Genomic DNA, 19,331 nt, shown 5'->3' with positions numbered 1-19,331 from the left:
GTTGATATGTAATACTCTCTCCGTTTTTTTATGCTTCACTTAGGTTTATACATTTTACAAGACATATCTTTAAATATCAATATCTTTATTTTGAAATTAGTAAAAAGATTTTATAAAAATAATTAATCCAACAACATATTACGGAGTACGATAACATATATTTATTACTTTATACGGAGTATTAGTTAAAAATTAAGTCAAAACTAATAAATAATGTAAAATCTAATGTGAGCATTAGAAAAAAAGTAGACCTTAAACGATTAATGGGCTATGGGCTGGGCCAAAACTTATAAAACCGAATGGGCCTGTTCCCCTAAATTAAAGTCGGCGAGAAAATTCATTTCCATCAACGATCAGCATCGATGATTAATCTCGCATTCTAAAAAAAAGCCAACCATCAAAACTTGAATTTCTTCTTCACTGTCTCCTTCCTTACAGTAAAATGGTATTTTTCTTCTTCTGTACTCATGAATTTCGTCGTTTTTTTTTTCGTCGCTTAAACCTAACGCTTTTTTTTTTCGGCATTAAAATTGGTGTTTTGAATATTGATGCTGGCAGTCAGTGACACTTCACACTAATCTTGGCGACATAAAATGCGAAATCTTTTGTGATGAAGTTCCAAAAGCTGCTGAGGTATACTTCATGAATTTGTTGATTTTTTTGTATGTATAATTTGAGATGTCTTAGTTTTACTGGGAACAATTATTTCTTGTTGATTAATCTAATTTAATGGAATTATTGTACAATAGACTGAAATTTCTATCTTTGAGCTGATTTTTTTTATTTTTTTATTTTTTTTAAAATGATTTTATTGTTGTTCTCATTTTCTCCGTATTTATTTAATGGTCGCGTTGATGGTGTAATTTGAACGGTAATGACTTGGGTAGTTTACAAGATTGCTTTAGGGTTTAAGGCGTTTATAAAATTAAAATTAGATATTTTTGGGATGTGGGGTTGTGAATACTGAATAGATTGGGGTAGCATTGCTGTTTTGATGAGATTGGGAATTTGGAATTTGGTTGCATTGCATTGGTTCTAACTTCTAAGTATAGGAGTAAATCATGGATTGGATAGTTGGAGACTGCTAACTATTTGTGAAGTTTGTAGTTGTCTTACAAGGATGGTGTTATGAGATGTGAAGCCATGAAGGGCATTGGAAATTATATGGGCATGTGTGTATGTTTTTTGGACAATCGAAGTTTTATTGCACTCCATAGTTATCCCTGAAGGACCTTTGCTAATGGAAATGGCTCGGGTTTGTATATGGAATATGACTCTATACAAACATGCCAACCTTGATAAAGTTTTCCAATGTAATTGTGATTGGGGTTCCTTGTACTCAATATTTATCGATAGAGATTAGAGACAAATCTCAATTTGATGAATACTCCTTTTGAGATCAAACTAGAAGAATTTAAGTGTTTGTTTTGTCATTTTGTGTGCTTGGCATGGATTTTCTGCACGGTATTCTATTTTTCAGAATTACATGCTTGATATTTGGATAAGTTGATAGTGAGGTGTTCATTCTTTCTCCTACACATATTTTTTTGAAGAAAATATATGCTATATGTTGTAGGCCATCCAATGAGCTTAGGATTTAATAGGTAGTGGGAAGTTTAGGAAGCGGGAGAAAATTAATATGCACTCATCTCCAAAATCACCTATCCTGAAAAAGATGAACAAGAGGGGAGGAGAAGTGGGTAGAGTTATTGTAGATCAACTTATTCAAATGCAAGAAAAGGTTCTTAGAACTTCATATGTTTCTGGTCTTCGTGTCCGAACAGTTGGGGGGCATGAAGAGTTGTATTTTCCTTCTTTTCCTTTCCTCAGTACTTTTCCTTCCCTCTCCTCTGAGGCCTGAGTCAAACAACTCTAATTAGTTTTTATTCATTGTTCATTGTCCTTTATGTTGGCAAAAGCTTTTGTCTACCTTGCTTTCCATGTGATAAAATATGTAGGTGCAGCACTTTTTTTTTTTTTTGCTTCAGTTTTCCTGATTCTTTGTATATAAAAGTTATACCTTCCATTACCTAACACAAAATCCTATTATGGATTAAGTGAATGTGATAGGTGTTGGAGATGATTAGAACAAAAAACCAGTCATATTTTATAGATATACTTCATTCTAATTTGATATCGTTTGTTTCTTTGTCAATGATTCAAATGCCTTTTTGATATTCCAGAACTTTTTGGCTCTATGCGCCAGTGGGTACTATGATGGGACCATATTTCATCGAAACATAAAAGGTTTTATGATCCAGGGAGGAGATCCAACTGGCACTGGCAAAGGTGGTACAAGTATATGGGGCAAAAAGTTTAATGATGAGATAAGAGAGTCTCTTAAGGTATTTTATGAACTATAGTAGCTTATGATTTCTATCTGGATATTAATTCATTCCTTGTTCATTCAAATTTTGTCATCATACATGAGTTTGTTTGGGACCTCTTGGTCGCTAAAATTCACCATGTGTCTGTAATTCTTGTTAAACCTTACCTACCTACAAGTCGTGTTGTGTTTTACTCTGTAAGGTAACTTCATATGATTAAGTACTTAAGTTACTCCATTGTTCGATTAATGTGTGTGATATTGAAGCAGAGACTGATTTGCCAGAAAAAGCTGTAAATGTCTTGCTTTTCTTTTCTTAACGATGACAAACTATTGAGAACAAGAAATAGAACCTTAAAATTAATTCCTCTATAATATTCTGTATATTTCTTTTGCAGCACAATGCTAGGGGAATCTTGGCGATGGCTAACAGTGGTCCAAATACCAATGGAAGCCAATTCTTTTTAACATATGCTAAGCAGCCTCATTTGAATGGATTGTATACTGTGTTTGGAAAGGTGATCCATGGCTTTGAGGTTCTTGATCTTATGGAAAAGGTAATGTTGGATACTTGAATTTGATATCTGCTTGTGCTACCATTTGTCATGAAACTGTTGTTTTTGCATGGTTTCCTATATCTAGTTTCTTCATACGAGGCTACATCTTTAGTCTACTGTTGTTTTTTCCTTCTTTTTTCCTCTTTCTAGGGCCATGATGATGCTCTGCCTTGTGATCTTTTTGCAATTCCTCAATGACATCTGTCCCTAATAATTTTTTTTTTTTCCTGGCATATGCAGACAAAAACAGGTCCAGGAGATCGCCCACTTGCTGAAATTAGGCTCAACCGTGTCACCATACATGCTAATCCCCTTGCTGGTTAGCATTCAGGGGCAAGATGCGACTTCCTCATCATATACTATGTAGATGACAGTGTATTCACTTTAACCTGCAATTTTAGTGACTAGTTGAACGATATCAATTGCTCTCCTGCACAATGTATAGCACAGTGGGTATTGTAATTTCATTGGCTCATAGTTTGTGAAAACCATGTAAACTGTTCAATTGGTTAGGATTTAGTACACTGATGATTAATGATAATCTAACATTTTGAGAAATGTCGTTCATGACATATTGAGATGTTTCCAATTTTACAAGTTTGTGACTATTGGCATCTGATGCAATGGGTTATGCTTGAGTGATTATATAATCAAGGTCGGTGAGATGAGCTCCAGAGTGTTGAGTTTGGACTAGCGAAAGCTGGAGTACAGACGTCAGACATAGTACATGAAACTTCATTGTCGAATGTGAGAAGTTTAAAGATTAGCTTCCCGTATTCAAAGAGGGGATGGAAAACTGAAAATCAAGGTTGACTTAGTGGTTGAGGGTCTTCGTCTCATTCTTCTAACCCTGTGACTCTGTGAGAGAGGTTCAATTCTCACCCTATACTTGAAGGATATTTGTTTCAGTCTTCTAACCCTGTCATGAGCATAAATTTGAATCCAAACTTGCCTTTATAGTTTTATTTTTTTCTCTAACTAGTAAACAAAGTTGTGACTGAAAATCAATTCTTTGATTTGAAATTAAAAAAAAAAAAACCCTGGGCAAAGATTTTGTTGAAGTTGGCAAAATTGGAGAAGTAATACAGGCACACACCCTGGCGCTGAGTTTTTCTCAAGAATGACATTATAGTTTTCTCTTACAAAATGTAGGACTTCAAAATCTAGATCATAACTTCATAAGTAAACATGCCTAACTGCCAAGTTAGTTTCTATATGTAGTTAACACTGTCAACTAAACAACTACAAAATTTGTTGATTGACAAATTAACAAAGAAATCATCAACTGTTCATTTTCCATGCTTCAAAATCAGCCAATCTTAGCAGAAATGAACTAGCATTACGATGTCCACCACCACCATATTTCTCTGAAATAGGAGTCGTGTCTTCACTTTTGACACTCCGAAGACTGATTTTAAACATCTGGTCATTCCCAAGCTCGGGAACTTTGTAAACAATAGCTCCGATGCCCCTTAAGTTCTGGTCTTGGCTCTTACAAGCCAACTGATTCCCAAGTTCACTCCTTAATTCTGAAAGAGCTTCATCTGCGATGACAGCTAGGCAACGACCGAATGCCCCACCTCCAAGGTTGATTGTAAAAGATTGCTCAAGAGCATCAGTAATCAACTTTTGCTTATGATCTAAGCTTATAATACCTTGATTTATAACAGATTCAAGGTTCAGTGAGAGCAACTGCTGAAACACAGAGGGATTTTTCTGAAAATCAAATTCTAAATTCTGGTCCTTCAACCCACTGCTGAAAGCTTTGCTATTCTCAAGGCGCCACTTCCAAAGATCTCCATCCTCGATGTACTCGAAAATTTTTCTCATTCTATTGAACTCAGCAAGCACGGACTCATGACTGCCTCCATTTCCTTCACTAAGCTTCTGCTTGAAGTAATCATAAGCAATTGTTGCCCCACTCCTCTCCATATCTAACACCTTCGTTACATTCTCACCCAATGAGGTTTCATCACCTAAAGTCTCAAGTGCAGTTTTATGATGGTCTAGAATGATCACTTTCTCCACCTTGGATGAGAGATCAGCAACAAACCCAGAGGGTCCAACAAAATCTAAAAGATAAACATCACCGATTTCTTGCAAAGGCAACTGGTCTGCCTTGATAGGACTGTAGACAGTGTTTGGAAAAAATTGAACTGGGGAGGAAGTAGCAGAGAAATAAAGGTGTGCTGCAAGGGCCGCGAAGGTGCCATCAGGGCAAGGGTAGTGGTAAAGTACAGCAGCTTTCTTCTTTGTGTAATTCATGGCTGCAACTATTGGGTTTCTAATCATGGGTGAAGCAATGCTTGAGAGCATGGATTTACTTGAGTTAGCTGTATAAGGTATAAAAAGCACCTTAAACAATGATTCCACACTTAAAATTCCTGCTATTCAAAGGCAATCCAACTTTTTGCTCTTTATTAGATCTCCTCCAATTTCGAAACACCTGACAGATTATAGAATTGATTATACAAAGTATATCAATATAATTAACAAATGAGCATGAAACTAACATCAGTAATAGTACTCATAGTAGCGAAGTAAACAAAAATATATTTAGAAAAGAGTTAATCAATGAGCATGAAACCAACATCAGTGAAGGTTAATAATTAAATATGAGAGCAGATCAGCTTGTAAATCCATTTCAAATACTCAGCTTGTTAGTAGAGATATGTAATTAAATCCCTTTCCTTCTCAAACGTCATAAGATTTGGACTTGAACAAATCTTTTCCACAGAAAGAGGTGCTATCAATTACTAACTACCCCTCCTAGGCAATTTCTCAGAAGATAAAACACAGCAACTGACCTGCCAATCCCATAAACCCATCTTTCTAACTGTTACACCTAACATATTTTCACTTTCTAAAATGATAAACACTTCCTATAATCTGATATTGGTTCATATGATCTTATACTACGTATTTTCTATCGACTGATGATCTGATAGCAACCATCTTATTGAACTGTCATTTGCAACTACCCCATCGTTGCTACAAAAACTCTTTCATAATAGCAAACATGAAGCAATATCTTTATCAGCACACATTTTATTCCGGAATTTTGCGATAAAGAGGACGGAATTTGCCTTCCTTGATCTTTAACAAAGAGGGCGAAATATTACAGTTGCCCTTTGAAACTAATACAAGGCTAAGAGGGCAAGCATGAGGGCGATAAATGTATCAAAGAGGGCGAAGTAAATCGCCCTCCTTGACCTGATTTCTTGTAGTGTCCAGCACTAAGTAGGGTTGTGCACGGTGCGGTTTGGTGTGGTTTGGATCTCAAACCGCACCAAACCGCAAAATTGCGGTTTGTGATTTTTTCAAACCGTACCAAACCGCAATTCTATACAAACCGCACCAAACCGCACCGCAAAATACGGTTTGGTGCAGTGCGGTTTGCGGTTTTTCCATAATTTTTTTACCTCACAAATAATGATTATTTGCTAATCTTTTGTTATGAAATTTTTACTTGGAAACTGTACAACTATGCAAATAATTCAATAAAGAAGTAGTGCTTTACTTCAATGTTAATAGTGACCCAGTAACATGCCAAGACAAACATGGAGCAAAATCATTAAGTAAACCACAACCACTCCATTACAACTCCAAAGCACAAGAAACGGAGAGTAATAAGAAAGGAAAACTTTGGTTTTCTTAATAATGACCCACACAATTCAGTACATATAAATACAATATAAGAGTCTTTGCATTAAATTGCGGTTTGCGGTGCGGTTTGGTTTGAAATTTTTTCGAAACCGCACCAAACCGCAAAACCGCGGTTTGGTCAAATTTGAAAACCGCACCGTAATTTCCAAACCGCACCAAACCGCAAAATTGCGGTTTGGTTTGCGGTTTGGTGCGGTCTAGACCGTACTCTGCACAGCCCTAGCACTAAGTGCCAACAATACAAAGTTGGCAGATACAATTAGATTATCTAGTAAAAATGGCTTCATTTTACGAGTTGCAACCAACCAACTAGCCTTCACTACCCTTAACAAAGATTAAATCTTGTCTAAAGAGTAACCCTCTTCAATAATTGTTTATGAGGTAGAGGGAGACCGAAAATGACTTGGTTGGAAGGAGTTAGGAAGGATATGAAGTATTTGGATTTGCATGATAATGAAGTATTTGATCGTAAGGGATGGAGGAGGAAGATTTTTGTGGATGACTATACGGAAAAATCATTGGTTCATGTAGCTGATCCCACTTATGGACTTAAGGCTTTGATTGATTGATCGGTTTTGGTCTTGTTAGACAAGCACTTTAACTGGGCAAACTTAACACTATCACCCTCACAATTTCCCTATACTTTACAAACCCTAGAAGGTTCAAATATAGCAAATCACAGAAATTGATAAGCAAATCATAGCAATTATAAAAAAGACTCAATTTTTATAGCAGAATAATGCTTCTCATTCACAAGAAAAATCACTAGCAATAGAATAACTTAAATACATATAGATATCACCAGCAAATTTAGCCATACACAAAAAATTAGGAATTCAATAGAAAAAGAAATCTGAATTAATGAGTGCTAATTAGATTCACAACTATAAAAACACCTTAAAGTTCAGCACTTTTTAATCTCGTCTACATCATTGCCCTTTGTAGCGGGATTTATGAAAAACAAACAATCTACTCCATTGACAGTAAGAAAAGGAGTGCGGACATTACTAATGAAAATAAATCAATAAGGTTTCGACTTTAGTATAAGCAAGTCAAGAATATCCCTATTCTTATGAAATAATCTGGATTTCATGCCCAGAAATTCAAGCAATCGAATTACTGGGAAATCAACAAGTACAAGAAAGTGAAAGCTGTTGGAGAAAATTAGTACCTGAAGTTTGAACTCTGAAGAACTGCGGGAACAGTTTCCCAATCTCTCTTTCTAAAGCTATGTTATACTTGTATTTTTATATGTGTTGTGTCTCGTATAGGGGTTAGGCCTCAAATCAAACTTTGTTGCAAAAGCAAAACATGTTACGTATTAGTGAAGTGACTATGGTTTGATGTGATAATTTTGTTAATTTATTGTGAATCAGTAAAATTTTTAGGATTTGGGTGAAGTGATTATGGTTTGATTGTGTTGTTTTTGGTTTGCCTTATGTCTTTCTCAGGGGTTTGCCCTCTCTTTAACAACCAAAAATAAATGTTAAAGCTGTTGTCAACCGTAAAGTAGAAAATACAGAGCAGAGTAAAAAAGAATATAATTTTTACAGAGTATATTTTTATATTTTGGGCAGTTTTTAAAAGGAAATTGCTCCTAATAAAAATGCTTTTTTTTATAACCAAAAAAAAGTGTAATGCTTTTAAAAAAATAATCACATTTTTAAAGGCAAAATTGCAATTATTGACATCAGCTTTATGAAGTTTTACAATTATTGACACCAACTTATTTTTTTATTTTTTTTTGAAGAAAAACGAGCTTATCATTAATTAATAGCAAGGGAAATCCATGAGTACATATAGGGCTATTTCTTGGGGGTAATGATTCTCCCAAGATTGTTCGACACCAAAAGATTTTTTTTTGAAGAAAAACGAGCTTATCATTAATCTTGCCAGGCTTCGACACCAACTTATATTACTTGCTAAATTGACACCAACTTGCTACACAAATTACAAAATTGACATAAATGACACTCAACAATTAATTTTGCATAACTTTTAACACTTGTATAAGTATAAAATTTCTTTTATACAATCACTTGTTTCAAAAAGTTCTTAATGTGTTGGAAAGATAAGACTATATAGATGTCATATGTAGAGCGCTATTGAATGTTTAGTGCCTTAATGTCAATTTTATTCTTTTTTGAGCAAGTTGGTGTCAATTTTACATGTGACACTAGTTCATGTCAATACTTGCAACGTACTCTTAAATTGGTGTCAATGAATATAATTTTGCCATTCTTAAAAGCAATACTTACAAAAACAAAAAAGTATTAAAACATACTCCGTATAATAGTACAAGTACAATTTTTAATTTTACAATACACAAAATCTAAGTAAACTTGAAAATCCAATCTTAACCTCAATCCAAACATTATTAAAAATTCAACCTTGTTGTTCAAAAGATTCTAGTAATTCGAACTCGATTTTGGACCCATGTACAACCCTAACCTAAAATCGTACTCTGTATTATCACAAAGTTAGTTTTGTTAGGTGGGGCCCGCCGGTAGGAAATTATTTGGCGGGTATTTTCTCTCTCCTCAAACTTTCAGCGTACGATTGTCACTCTTCTTCCACCCTCTTAAAAGTGCTGACAATTCATGTTCAAGGGTTTACGCACACATACACTGCTTTTACCAACGCCCTATTTTCTCTCTCCTCTTCAATTCTTCACTCTCAAACACTAATTTTCTCTTCACATTCCCTAATTTCTTCCCCAAATTCACAAATTAGGGTTTCGCTGAAGCTTCACAGTGGATTTCAATGGCGATTGTAGAGGAAAGGAGGCCAGGAATCCAAGTTACGCCGGAACAAAATCCGAGCCCTAGAAAGGTAGAAGAAGGTCTAGTTGTATCTCAATCTAGCTCTTGTCAACCCAAAGATGAACCTTCGACGGTTAAACCTGTTTCCCCTAAAGACGCCATTATCGCCGTCGCTTCCAAAATCGCTGCGCAACCTCTCCCTTGCTCTGATCCTGATGTTTGGGGTGTTCTTACTGCTATTTCGAATAATGCTCGTAAGCGGTCTCAGGTAATTGATTCGTAAAACTGATGTATGATATTTTGTATGCTAATTGCTAGGGTTTTCTTGTTTTTGAATTAGGTATTGTATTGATTACTGAGAAAAAGGTGTTAATTTTTTTGTGTAGTTTGAGCTAGAATGTTGCAAATATTGAATCTTCACTTGGGTGAGATTAGTTATTTAAGATATCAATGTTATTAATGTGGCTTAATAGTAATTCACAATTCGTAACACTCCGGGTTGAGCCTGGATTTTGAATGTTGTTTGTAGGTGGAAAAGGATGACACTGAATATATGGAAGGAACTAATGTTGGAACATTAATGAAATTGGTTGTAAAAGTTTGAGTGTTGTTTATGGGAGGGAAAGGATGAGTGGATGTCGCGATTTATTTTGAAGGGGAACATTAACTGGCGCATGTTGTGACCAATGATGAAGAAGATTATATAGGTAGGTGTGAGAGTTTTTTACGGATGTTAATGATGATGCGGAATTTTCAAAGAGGAACTATTTTAGAAAACCTAAATGAGATTGATTGTGGCATCCATCATGCCTGGGAGAACCTCTCGTATAGAAAATTGTTTTGTACGGATAAAGTAAGGAAAAAGGAAGGGGAATACTGTTCTTTTCATTTGGGAATTAGGGTGAGATCTTTGATGTAACTGAATCTAAAATTGTCAATTAAGGGCTTTACGATCATTGACAAATGACAATCTTTAGTCAGATTACTGACATAGTGAGTCTAAGGTGGATTGGGTTTTGGAATAGACTAATTTTTTGGTTTATGTAATATGTATCACAGGAAATGCAAATGTTGAGGATGAGGTGCTCTTAAACGATTTTAAAATTTACAGGATTCTTTAGGCAGAGAAAGGTTAGGGTTGATGAGACAAAGTCTTCCTTTTTAAGTAATCCTTCCTTAATCAAACGAGAAAGTATATTTAATTTTGTAAGTTACAAGGGTAGGGATAGAAACTGATTTCCTTTGTATGATAACTGTCTTAGCATGTTGTTGCTATATTTAGTTAGAGTCCTTAGAGATGTTTGCCATCTATTCACTCCAACTTCATCCACATGCTTCTTTCATTGGGAAAAGCTATCACCTTTCCAAATTTAGTAATTACTGATAATGGATCTCCTTAGACTGTCCCATGTTAAATTGAGAGATGAAAAAAGGATCAAGTATACACTACTTTTGAAGAGGTAGTTCACAATAAATAAAACTGTTGAATCCTTAATTATGAGATGTGTGCATTTTATGTACCCATAAAGGTTCTTTTTGCATTGGCAATACACTCATAAAGTGAGTTAAGAGTTGAAAAAACTGTAGCTAAGCGCCTACGCTGAACAAGGCCTTGTTATATTGTAAGTTTCCCATACATTTGAAAAAAGAAAGTAATTTTGTGCGATATGCCACAACTTGTATAATTATTCTTCTACCGTTGTTGACCTATTTTATTTTAACATGTCAGTTTATTTCAGTTACTTTCTGACGTGTTTTTGTGGTCATATTTACCGTGCACTGTAAAATCAAGTCCTGGTATTTATTATTTTTTGAATTTTTAATCCAACGTTAAGCACTTTAGCTGATTAATGGAATATCTGTGAACAGGGAATAAATATTCTATTAACCGCCAATGAGCATTGCATTGGACGAGTAGTAGATGACGTGCGTTTTCAGATAGACTCAAATGCAGTTAGTCAACGACATTGTGCAATCTCTAGGAAAAGAGTTCCTAAGGAAGATGTTGAGAATCCTTCTGGTTTCTGCAATGCTGCCTTTCTAAAAGATACAAGGTTTTTCTTTTTCGAAGACAGGCATTTGATGTTATAAAAATATATACCTCATATTTCTAGTGATGCCCCGATACTTTTTTTTTAAATGTGCAAACTGCAAAGGCTCTTAGTATATGAATGTATTGAGAAAGATTTTACTTGTATATCATGTGAGATTGTGAAGGTTAATGAATTCTGACTTTAAAATCTTTAACCTTGTCAGCACCAATGGATCTTATCTGAATTGGGAGAGATTGAAGCGAGGTAGCTCTAAGTTTGAAGCTAAGCTTTGTCATGGTGATATCATATCACTAGCGGCTCCTCCTCAGCATGGTATTGTGTTGCTTGTAGATGATATATATGTACTATGCAGTTATTTCGATCAAGCGTTGCACTTCAGTCCTTGAATTGGTAAATATGTCCTGAATTGCACTTTTTACATCTCTGATTCGTGGTTTTGGCTGTAGAGCATGCATTTGCATTTGTTTATCGAGAAGTCTCATCATCTGTCCCTTCATCTGATGGTACCACATTGAAGAGAAAAGCAGGTATTAGCTATTACTCTTTCTTTTCTTTTCTTCTTTTTTTTTTTTTTTTTATTTATTATTTTTAAAAAAAAAAATATACTCGCTTCACTTGCCAACAGAAACTATGCACCCATGCAAAAGTGGTGCTAGTTTTTGTAAAGTCTGTATCCATTCTTCATGGATGGTGGATCAGTAATTATACATTAAGTTTCTAGGGTGCTTGGATATGAAGTATGTTACTTGTATTTGTTTTCCAGAGGAGTTTGGTCCCGAAACCAAAAGACTTAAAGGCATTGGTATTGGCGCTACTGAGGGCCCTGTTTCTCTTGATGACTTTCGAAGCCTTCAACGTTCAAATACGGTATCGCCAGATACAATTTACATCTTTGTCTGAATTCAAATTAGCTAAGAGCTACTTTACATGGTTTTTTTTTCTTCTTTTTTTTTCTTTTTCCTTGGGATGGAAGACCTTATATGCTTATGGATTTGGTTTCTGCAGGACTTGAGAAAGCAATTGGAAAATCATGTACTTACAATTGATGCATTGCGGAATGAAAATCGTGAAGTCCTTGAACGTCATCAAAATGTATGCTCTATGTATCCCAATTTATCCTTTACTAGGTATTGTTTGGCTTGTGGAACTGTAGAATTTGAACGTGACTGGCTGAATGTCTTTGTTTCTACACTGGGGATGGTGTGTGCAGAAAGCTGGAAATAGAGTGTAGATTCTGTTGAAAACAACAAATTGAACCAAGGTGACCATGTATCTGTTAGCTATGTCCTAATTGTGAGAAGAGAGTAGTAATTTCCACAGTACTTAAATAGTTAAATGGGCTGTTTTCTCTCTGCAATGCCTCTTTTCTCCTAAAAATATTGCATGTATGTATCATACGATGTTTTTGTCCATTCTTGGTCCTTTGTGCATGAATCTCATCTAGATTGACTTAAAATATTCTTGGTATGGATGAAGGTGGGGAGAGTAGGATACTGCAAATTAGCTTTTTCACGTCATACATTTTTTCTGTATACATGCACATCTATCTTAGATGGTTATCATGCTTATGCCCTTCTCATTGTTGTTAATTATCTTTTTAGCTATATTATTCCTTTTTTGGGTACATTTTATATGGTTAATGATATAAGCTGGCTGCAAATAAGCGTTTAATATCTATCCTAAATTGGTATTGATTTAGTAATGCATAGCAGAAGTCGATTGCTTTAATTATTGTTTCATATTGCTTATTATTGTTTGCTGTCCTTTGGGCTTTATATATCATTTTTCATTTTATAAATATTATTTATTTATTTTTGTTGGATCCTGTAGGAGATGAAAGATCTCAAAGAGTCTGTTTCGAAGTCTTATAATGATCAACTGAATGAACTAAATGTGTCATTGGAATCTACAAAGAAGGAATTGACTGAGGCCAATAAAAGTTTTGCCGAACAAAAGCATGTTGTTGAAGATCTAAATGAAAGACTTTCTGCTGCTTTGCAGTCATCTACTGAAACAAATGAAATAGTGAAAAGGTATAGTACTCTTGGCAGGACATTAGATCTAAAATTGAATGACTAAAATTTTGGTGCAATGGCCACTAACTGTTGGTTGCCAAGAATCGCTCTTGATGCTGCGGTTTTTTTTTTCCTGGACTCAGCTTTCTTTTGTGTATGTGTGGTTCTGAAGATCCCAATATTCCCAAAATTTCTCTTAATCTATAAAGCTCGACATCAGAGTTGTACTTGGATTTCATGGTTTATTTTAATGCTGTGATGTTAGAGTTGGTTAATTGATTTGCATCTGGAATGCTGTAACTTGTATTCTGAAGGAGTGATATCTGATATGCAATTCTGAATAATTTCCCAAGGCAGAAGGTAACCCTTTTATGATTTGTTTGTTGCAGCCAAAAGGCAACTATAACTGAACTGAAAACACGGCTAGATGAAGAGCGTGACCAGAGAAGAGAAGAGCGAGAAAAGGCTGTTGCAGATCTGAAAGCTTCAATTCAAAGGGTTCAGTCTGAGGCTGAAGAAGAATTAAAACGAGTATCAGATGCTGCTTCGAGGCGAGAAAGAGAACAACAAGAAATTATTAGTAAACTTCAGGTTGCCATGATTTTTTTATTTTTTTATTTTTATTATTATTATTATTATTATTATTATTATTATTTTTATTTTGGTAACTTCTATTTCATCTGTAGTTATAAACAATAGGTGATGTACTTGTTTTGTTTTTATTATCAGGAAGCAGAAAGAGAGAATTCATCACTGGTGGAGAGTCTGAGATCCAAATTGGTATGGGTGTCTTTGAACTTTGTATTCTCGATAGGATAATACCTTTTTTTGGGAAGAGGGAGTGGTGACTGGGGAAGGGATAGGTCCTTTTGAGCAGTAATTACGTCTTACTTTATTTACAACTTGGCTCATGACAGGAGGAAACTAGACAGAAGTTGGTCTTATCTGACAATCGAGTTCGCCAACTTGAGGTTCAAGTATCAAACGAACAAAAGTCCTCTGCTTTCAGAAAAAAAGTATGTGTTTTATTGTGCAATCTCCAACTTTGTCTGTCTCTGTCACATTGTAATGCTAAATGATGTTGATACTTCATTTTTATTAGCTGATTATATTTGCACTTCTTATTTAGCGAGTGGAAGAACTTGAAGTTGAAACGAGGAGCATGAGGAAAGAGCTTGACAAAGAAAAGGTACAAGGGGAAACTTTACGTCTCTCTCTTTTCCTTCTTTTTCATTCTGTCCTTTTTACTTTATTTTGTACGGAGAAAGGAAGAGGGGTGGAGATCGGGACTGGTTAATCTTTATGGTGGTTTCTGCTTCTGATTTAGCTCATTTATGGTTTGTTTGGATAGCAAAGTGGAAAGGAAAGGGGAGGGAAGAAGAAGGAAGGGGAGGGAGAAGGTAAGATTGCATTTTCCCCTTCAATTCTTCCTAACATTAAAGAGCGAGGGAATATGAATCCCTCTATTTCCCTTCCCTTCCCTTCCCTCCTATCAAATAGTATCCAAACAAGGGAGCTTTCTTTTCTCCTCTCTTCCTTCCCCTTCAATTTTTCAATCCGAACAAAGTTTTAGTCATTAGGTTTCTATTCATTAGTTGTGCACATTGGCTCATCTCAAATATTGGGGCTTCATAATTAATGGCTATGTTTGAGCTTGAATTAAGTTACTATGTGACAATTGGCCATCTGGTGATTGGTCAATCCATCAGTTTGGATCAGTAAGTAAGCATTATATTTGGGAAAAATTGTAAATAACCACCCCTCATTAACACCAAATTTTGATTTTACCACCTGTTTTTTTTTTTTTTTTTTTTTTTTTTTTTTTTTTTTTTTTTTTGAATAACAAACCCACAAAAATGCAAAATTTTATATTTTAATGGATGATTTGAGCTTATCAAAATATCAAGGCAGTTCAACAGTAGTGAAAACCAAAAATGTTTATATTGCTTATATAAAAAGGTGTTATTTTGATGGTGGTAGCAGGCAGCTCGGGAAGAAGCATGGGCCAAGGTCTCTGAACTTGAGCTAGAAATAAATGCTGCTATGCGGGATCTTGAATTTGAAAGACGAAGGTTAAAGGGTGCTCGGGAAAGAATCATGCTGCGGTAAGATCTTGAATCTTAGGCATTGGTCTGTTAGATTTTTTCCTGTGCAAGTAATAGTTCCATGAAAGTTGAATTTATTTTGATACATACTCTATGATGATATGAATTGAAACTGAACTTCACCAATTTGTGTTTGTATTAGTAAATAGGAGTATTTTGGTTGTTTTCTCTTGTTTTGTCACTTCCATATGGTAGATTATATGTAGTAGATATTTTGTATATGGCACGGCTGTCGGGCTGTGTTGTTGTGTCTTGTACTCTTGTGTGTTTCGCAAACTTTAGTGAATATTCTGTTTTGTTGCATAAGACTTTCAGTGAAGCTGTTCTGATTGTGCATGCTTATGTCCCTGGACGATTTCATAGTACATATCAACTATAAATTGGAAAGTTTAGTTGAACTTTGATGTGTGCCTGGCACCTCAGGAGTCATTCTGTAGAGAGTATGCATTTTTCATTTAAGTTCCTTGGGGCTTTTATTTTGTCAATCTGAGTGGCAGCCAATATTCTGGAAAGTCAGGTGGCACCATCAGATCGTTGATTCTAAGCCCTTGTATAATTACTTGCTTTTGATTGTTAAAATATATCAGTGATAATCATTTGAGTCTCTGTGCTTTCTGATATATTATATGATTTCACACATTCCAGGCTTCTTATATATTTGAACTTGTATCAACATTTTGGTTGTGTAGTGCTTGCATATTCCATGTGAAATGATGCTTTTTAGATGAAGCTTAATTTATTTTAGAATTGAATTTACTTGAAATACATCTTCTTGAACTTTTATCCCAACTCCCAAGCGCATGTTCTCTGTGCAGGGAAACACAGCTGCGTGCGTTTTACTCGACGACAGAGGAGATCAAAATGCTGTTCACAAAGCAGCAAGAACAATTAAAGTCTATGCAGAGGGCTCTAGTAGATGAGGAGGATTATGACAATGCCTCTCTAGATGTTCTCTGCCGTGCAGCAGAGGAGAATGATGATGTAAATGCTGCTGCTGGAATTGAAGCTACAAGTAACAGAACTAATGCTGCCGCTAAGGCCGGCCCTAGCTATTCAGCGAAGAGACATGAACAAGGTGGAGTGGCTGAGACTTCCAGCGAAGAAGGTAGCGCCACTGAGAAGCATGACTGTGATAATAGAAACCAAGATGATGAAGATACCCAAGAAGCTGAATTTTTCGTTGATGAGGGCATGGTTAAAGCTGGGTTTGGGTCTGACATTGATGGTGTTGGAACAGCTCCCATGTTTGAAGGTGATGGTGATGGAACTGAGCGAGTTCTTGAAACTGAAAGCCCTGGTGCTGATGGTGAAAGAAAGACAGAAATGAATAAAACTGGTGATATTGCTGGGGACACAATGCAGCTTGATGAGGACACAAATGTGCAAGAAACTGAGCAGCAGATCCCTCATAGGTGTGAAGACAATCTTCAAGACTCTCTCTTGAGTGACAGAGAGGAAGCAGTGAAGGCTACTGAGGATGCAAAACCTGGATGCATCGGAACAGAAGATCTTTTGGCATCAGAAGTTGCTGGGAGCTGGGCTTGTAGTACGGACCCTTCTGTATATGGAGACAATGAATCTCCTCACAACGAGAGAGAAAATCAAGCAGTTACAAATGATTCCATTACTCAGGTGGCTGAGTCTCAAAGTTTACCCTCTGGTGCTCTTGCTAGGACAACGCATTCAGACCAAGAAATTCAAGCATTGAGTAATATGATTGGAATCATGGCACCTGATGTAAAGGAGCAGTTCAAGAGTTCTGTCGGTAATAGCTCTCAAGAGAAAAATGCCAAAGTCTCTGACTCTGAGTCGGAAACTGATGATGAATGTGTTGAAGCTAGCAAAATTGTAGATGCAGATGATGGGTCAGAATCAGATGATGAAACACAGGCTCATGACCAAGCTAATAAAAATGAAGACGATGAAATGGAAGAAGACGATGATGATACCCAGGAAGACTCTGTGGGATAATTATTGTGGTCATATTTTCGTTTCCCGTTTTCTTCTTCCCATCTTCATTGCATTTCTTGTTCAATCAGTCATTGCTGATTGGTGAGTTACAGAAAAATAAGTGTAAATATAGTGTATAAGCTGTAATTATTTAGAGGTGTCTTTAGTCCCACTTTTATTTGTTTAGGAGCAGATTGGTTACAATTTTTTAATTTTATTTATCGGAGGAAGATGTTGGCACCTATATCTAAGGGGCATTGATGGTTGTTGTAACTAATTTAGGATTCTTAAGAATTATTATGAGTTTAATCATTTGAGCATGTAAGGGATTAGTACAATCCAATTCAACGATAATTGATAGAATTGGCTTTGATGCTGCTACATTTTGTTCGTTCAATTTGGTGCATTTTGTTAATATCTTGTCAAATAAAAGAATGTGATGGTGGTGGAGAAATCAAAGAGGACTACCTTCTGCCTTCATTATGCGATTGCTGAATACTCCATGTTAAAGTTGTACCTTTTTTTTTATATGTATAGAGAGCCGCAAAGTTTTTGATGATACAGTGTTTGATACTCCGTATCATATTTTAGGTACCGCCTTCTTAAGACTATAAATTAAGCTAGTTAACATCCTCAGACTCAGTAATAGCTTGTCCAAAATAAGGAACTTTGAGACTAATACTTTGTTATGAAATTTCTACCCCATTTGCCAAATAATAAATATGGTCCCTCATATTAATGAAAACCAAAACTAGTAGTACTACACCTATCAATAGTTATGACAAATGAATCATTTACGCGTAGCAATTATACTGTTCTTAACAAGAATGTATTGAAGTTGGCCTTGGCAATTATTTCGTACATTAATTAGTATTATGCTAAATGTCTATGTATCCAATTGTGGGTTACAACAGGTTTTCTTCATTGCATATTAATGCCCTCATGGATGTTGTATGACAAAAGGCAGAATGTCTGAAAATATCCTTAAAATATTATCTTTATCACCTTATGTTGCTACTTACTAGCTAGAATTATGTCTAGAACTCTTCGTCTCGCCTCAATTACTTAAATTACTAATGTTTTCGACACTTTTATAACGATATGGACACTTTAACAGTTTAATTTAGACCAAAATCACTGATCATTTTCACAAAATAACCAAGTCAGACACTTAAACATGTACTCATATCTGACACGAGTATCCAAATCCGAATAACATAAATACCTAGCTAAAAACGTAGGGAATTAGTTGATGAGCTACTAGTAGGAAGTCATTGTATTGTATTGATTACATGCAAGTATTGAACCGTTAGTTTTCCAACTAAAATGATGATGAATTACATAATGGACGTCAGAAAAGTAGAAAGATAAACGAATGGTGCGAATATATTCATCGTCCAAAATCATAAAAAAAAGTAACGTACATGAGCTTTTCCTAATCGATTACATGAAGAAAAAGGACAAAAGAAGAAACCTAACAACATTGACTTATTATATCTCTTCTTCAAAATCCAATGAATGAATTTCCTCCATTTTCGTTAACACGTGCCTCTTTCGTGGGTGTCCATGTGAAGTAGTATGATGATGAAAATGAAGGTTGCCATTCAATTCAATTTGTTCACTGCAAATACAATCAAATTCAGATCAAGAGTCTGTGACCCCTTTGCCATTTAATGCATCTTGTCTCTTTGCTTCCTTGGGAAATTTTTGATAGGGATCCCTATGCTATGTTTGATTTGATTTTATTATATTACTTGTGGGAAAATCGTTGGCCGAAGAAACGTATATAGTCCTAAGAATTATGGATAAGAAGGTACGAGTAAAAGCAGATTAAACACTCTTCAAGTCCAAGGTAGCTTAACCACTCTTAATGAAATTAGTATTTATTAGTTATAG

The 19,331-nt window shown here is 35.4% G+C and overlaps 3 protein-coding genes across 4 annotated transcripts; 2 read left to right on the top strand and 1 right to left on the bottom strand.

Annotated features, from left to right (window-relative positions):
* The first annotated feature begins 309 nt into the window (after positions 1 to 309).
* Positions 310 to 3,453, top strand: LOC145638498 (peptidyl-prolyl cis-trans isomerase CYP18-1). Its single transcript, XM_081689475.1, has 5 exons — positions 310 to 445; positions 559 to 633; positions 2,184 to 2,345; positions 2,725 to 2,883; positions 3,124 to 3,453. Exons 1-5 carry the CDS (start codon positions 443 to 445, stop codon positions 3,205 to 3,207), a joined length of 483 nt encoding a protein of 160 aa, XP_081545601.1. The 5' UTR covers positions 310 to 442; the 3' UTR covers positions 3,208 to 3,453.
* Positions 3,454 to 4,015: 562 nt separating this feature from the next.
* On the bottom strand, positions 4,016 to 7,878 carry LOC145638497 (uncharacterized). The gene is made up of 2 exons (XM_081689474.1): positions 7,721 to 7,878; positions 4,016 to 5,329 (listed from the first exon to the last, which is right to left on the bottom strand). The coding sequence occupies exon 2, from the start codon at positions 5,197 to 5,199 to the stop codon at positions 4,165 to 4,167; it is 1,035 nt and encodes a 344-aa protein (XP_081545600.1). The 5' UTR covers positions 5,200 to 5,329; positions 7,721 to 7,878; the 3' UTR covers positions 4,016 to 4,164.
* Positions 7,879 to 9,122: 1,244 nt separating this feature from the next.
* On the top strand, positions 9,123 to 17,816 carry LOC145639500 (uncharacterized). Of its 2 annotated transcripts, none has more exons than XM_081690755.1 (13): positions 9,123 to 9,579; positions 11,181 to 11,365; positions 11,568 to 11,677; positions 11,812 to 11,892; positions 12,129 to 12,232; positions 12,371 to 12,457; positions 13,196 to 13,398; positions 13,770 to 13,971; positions 14,110 to 14,160; positions 14,298 to 14,396; positions 14,510 to 14,569; positions 15,361 to 15,485; positions 16,301 to 17,816. In XM_081690755.1, exons 1-13 carry the CDS (start codon positions 9,313 to 9,315, stop codon positions 17,454 to 17,456), a joined length of 2,730 nt encoding a protein of 909 aa, XP_081546881.1. In that variant the 5' UTR covers positions 9,123 to 9,312; the 3' UTR covers positions 17,457 to 17,816. The 2 variants fall into 2 exon arrangements, with proteins under 2 accessions (XP_081546881.1, XP_081546882.1); XM_081690756.1 differs by having other exon boundaries at positions 9,124 to 9,579; positions 15,364 to 15,485.
* The last annotated feature ends 1,515 nt before the right edge of the window (positions 17,817 to 19,331 follow it).

This window comes from Chenopodium album, chromosome 7 (assembly GCF_948465745.1).
Source record: "Chenopodium album chromosome 7, dcCheAlbu1.1, whole genome shotgun sequence".
Taxonomy (NCBI): domain Eukaryota; kingdom Viridiplantae; phylum Streptophyta; class Magnoliopsida; order Caryophyllales; family Amaranthaceae; genus Chenopodium; species Chenopodium album.
The sequence above is the reverse complement of the archived record's forward strand: the minus strand, read 5'-3'. Positions and strand labels throughout refer to the sequence as shown.

Excerpts from the sequence above, each read along its gene's own strand:
- LOC145638498 (XM_081689475.1), top strand. Across the intron at positions 634-2,183 it reads AAGTTCCAAAAGCTGCTGAG|AACTTTTTGGCTCTATGCGC; the intron begins GTATACTTCATG and ends TTGATATTCCAG. Across the intron at positions 2,884-3,123 it reads TTCTTGATCTTATGGAAAAG|ACAAAAACAGGTCCAGGAGA; the intron begins GTAATGTTGGAT and ends TGGCATATGCAG.
- LOC145638497 (XM_081689474.1), bottom strand. The coding sequence starts at position 5,199 with ATGCTCTCAAGCATTGCTTCACCCATGATTAGAAACCCAATAGTTGCA.
- LOC145639500 (XM_081690755.1), top strand. The coding sequence starts at position 9,313 with ATGGCGATTGTAGAGGAAAGGAGGCCAGGAATCCAAGTTACGCCGGAA. Across the intron at positions 11,678-11,811 it reads AGCGGCTCCTCCTCAGCATG|AGCATGCATTTGCATTTGTT; the intron begins GTATTGTGTTGC and ends TTTTGGCTGTAG. Across the intron at positions 13,399-13,769 it reads ACAAATGAAATAGTGAAAAG|CCAAAAGGCAACTATAACTG; the intron begins GTATAGTACTCT and ends TGTTTGTTGCAG.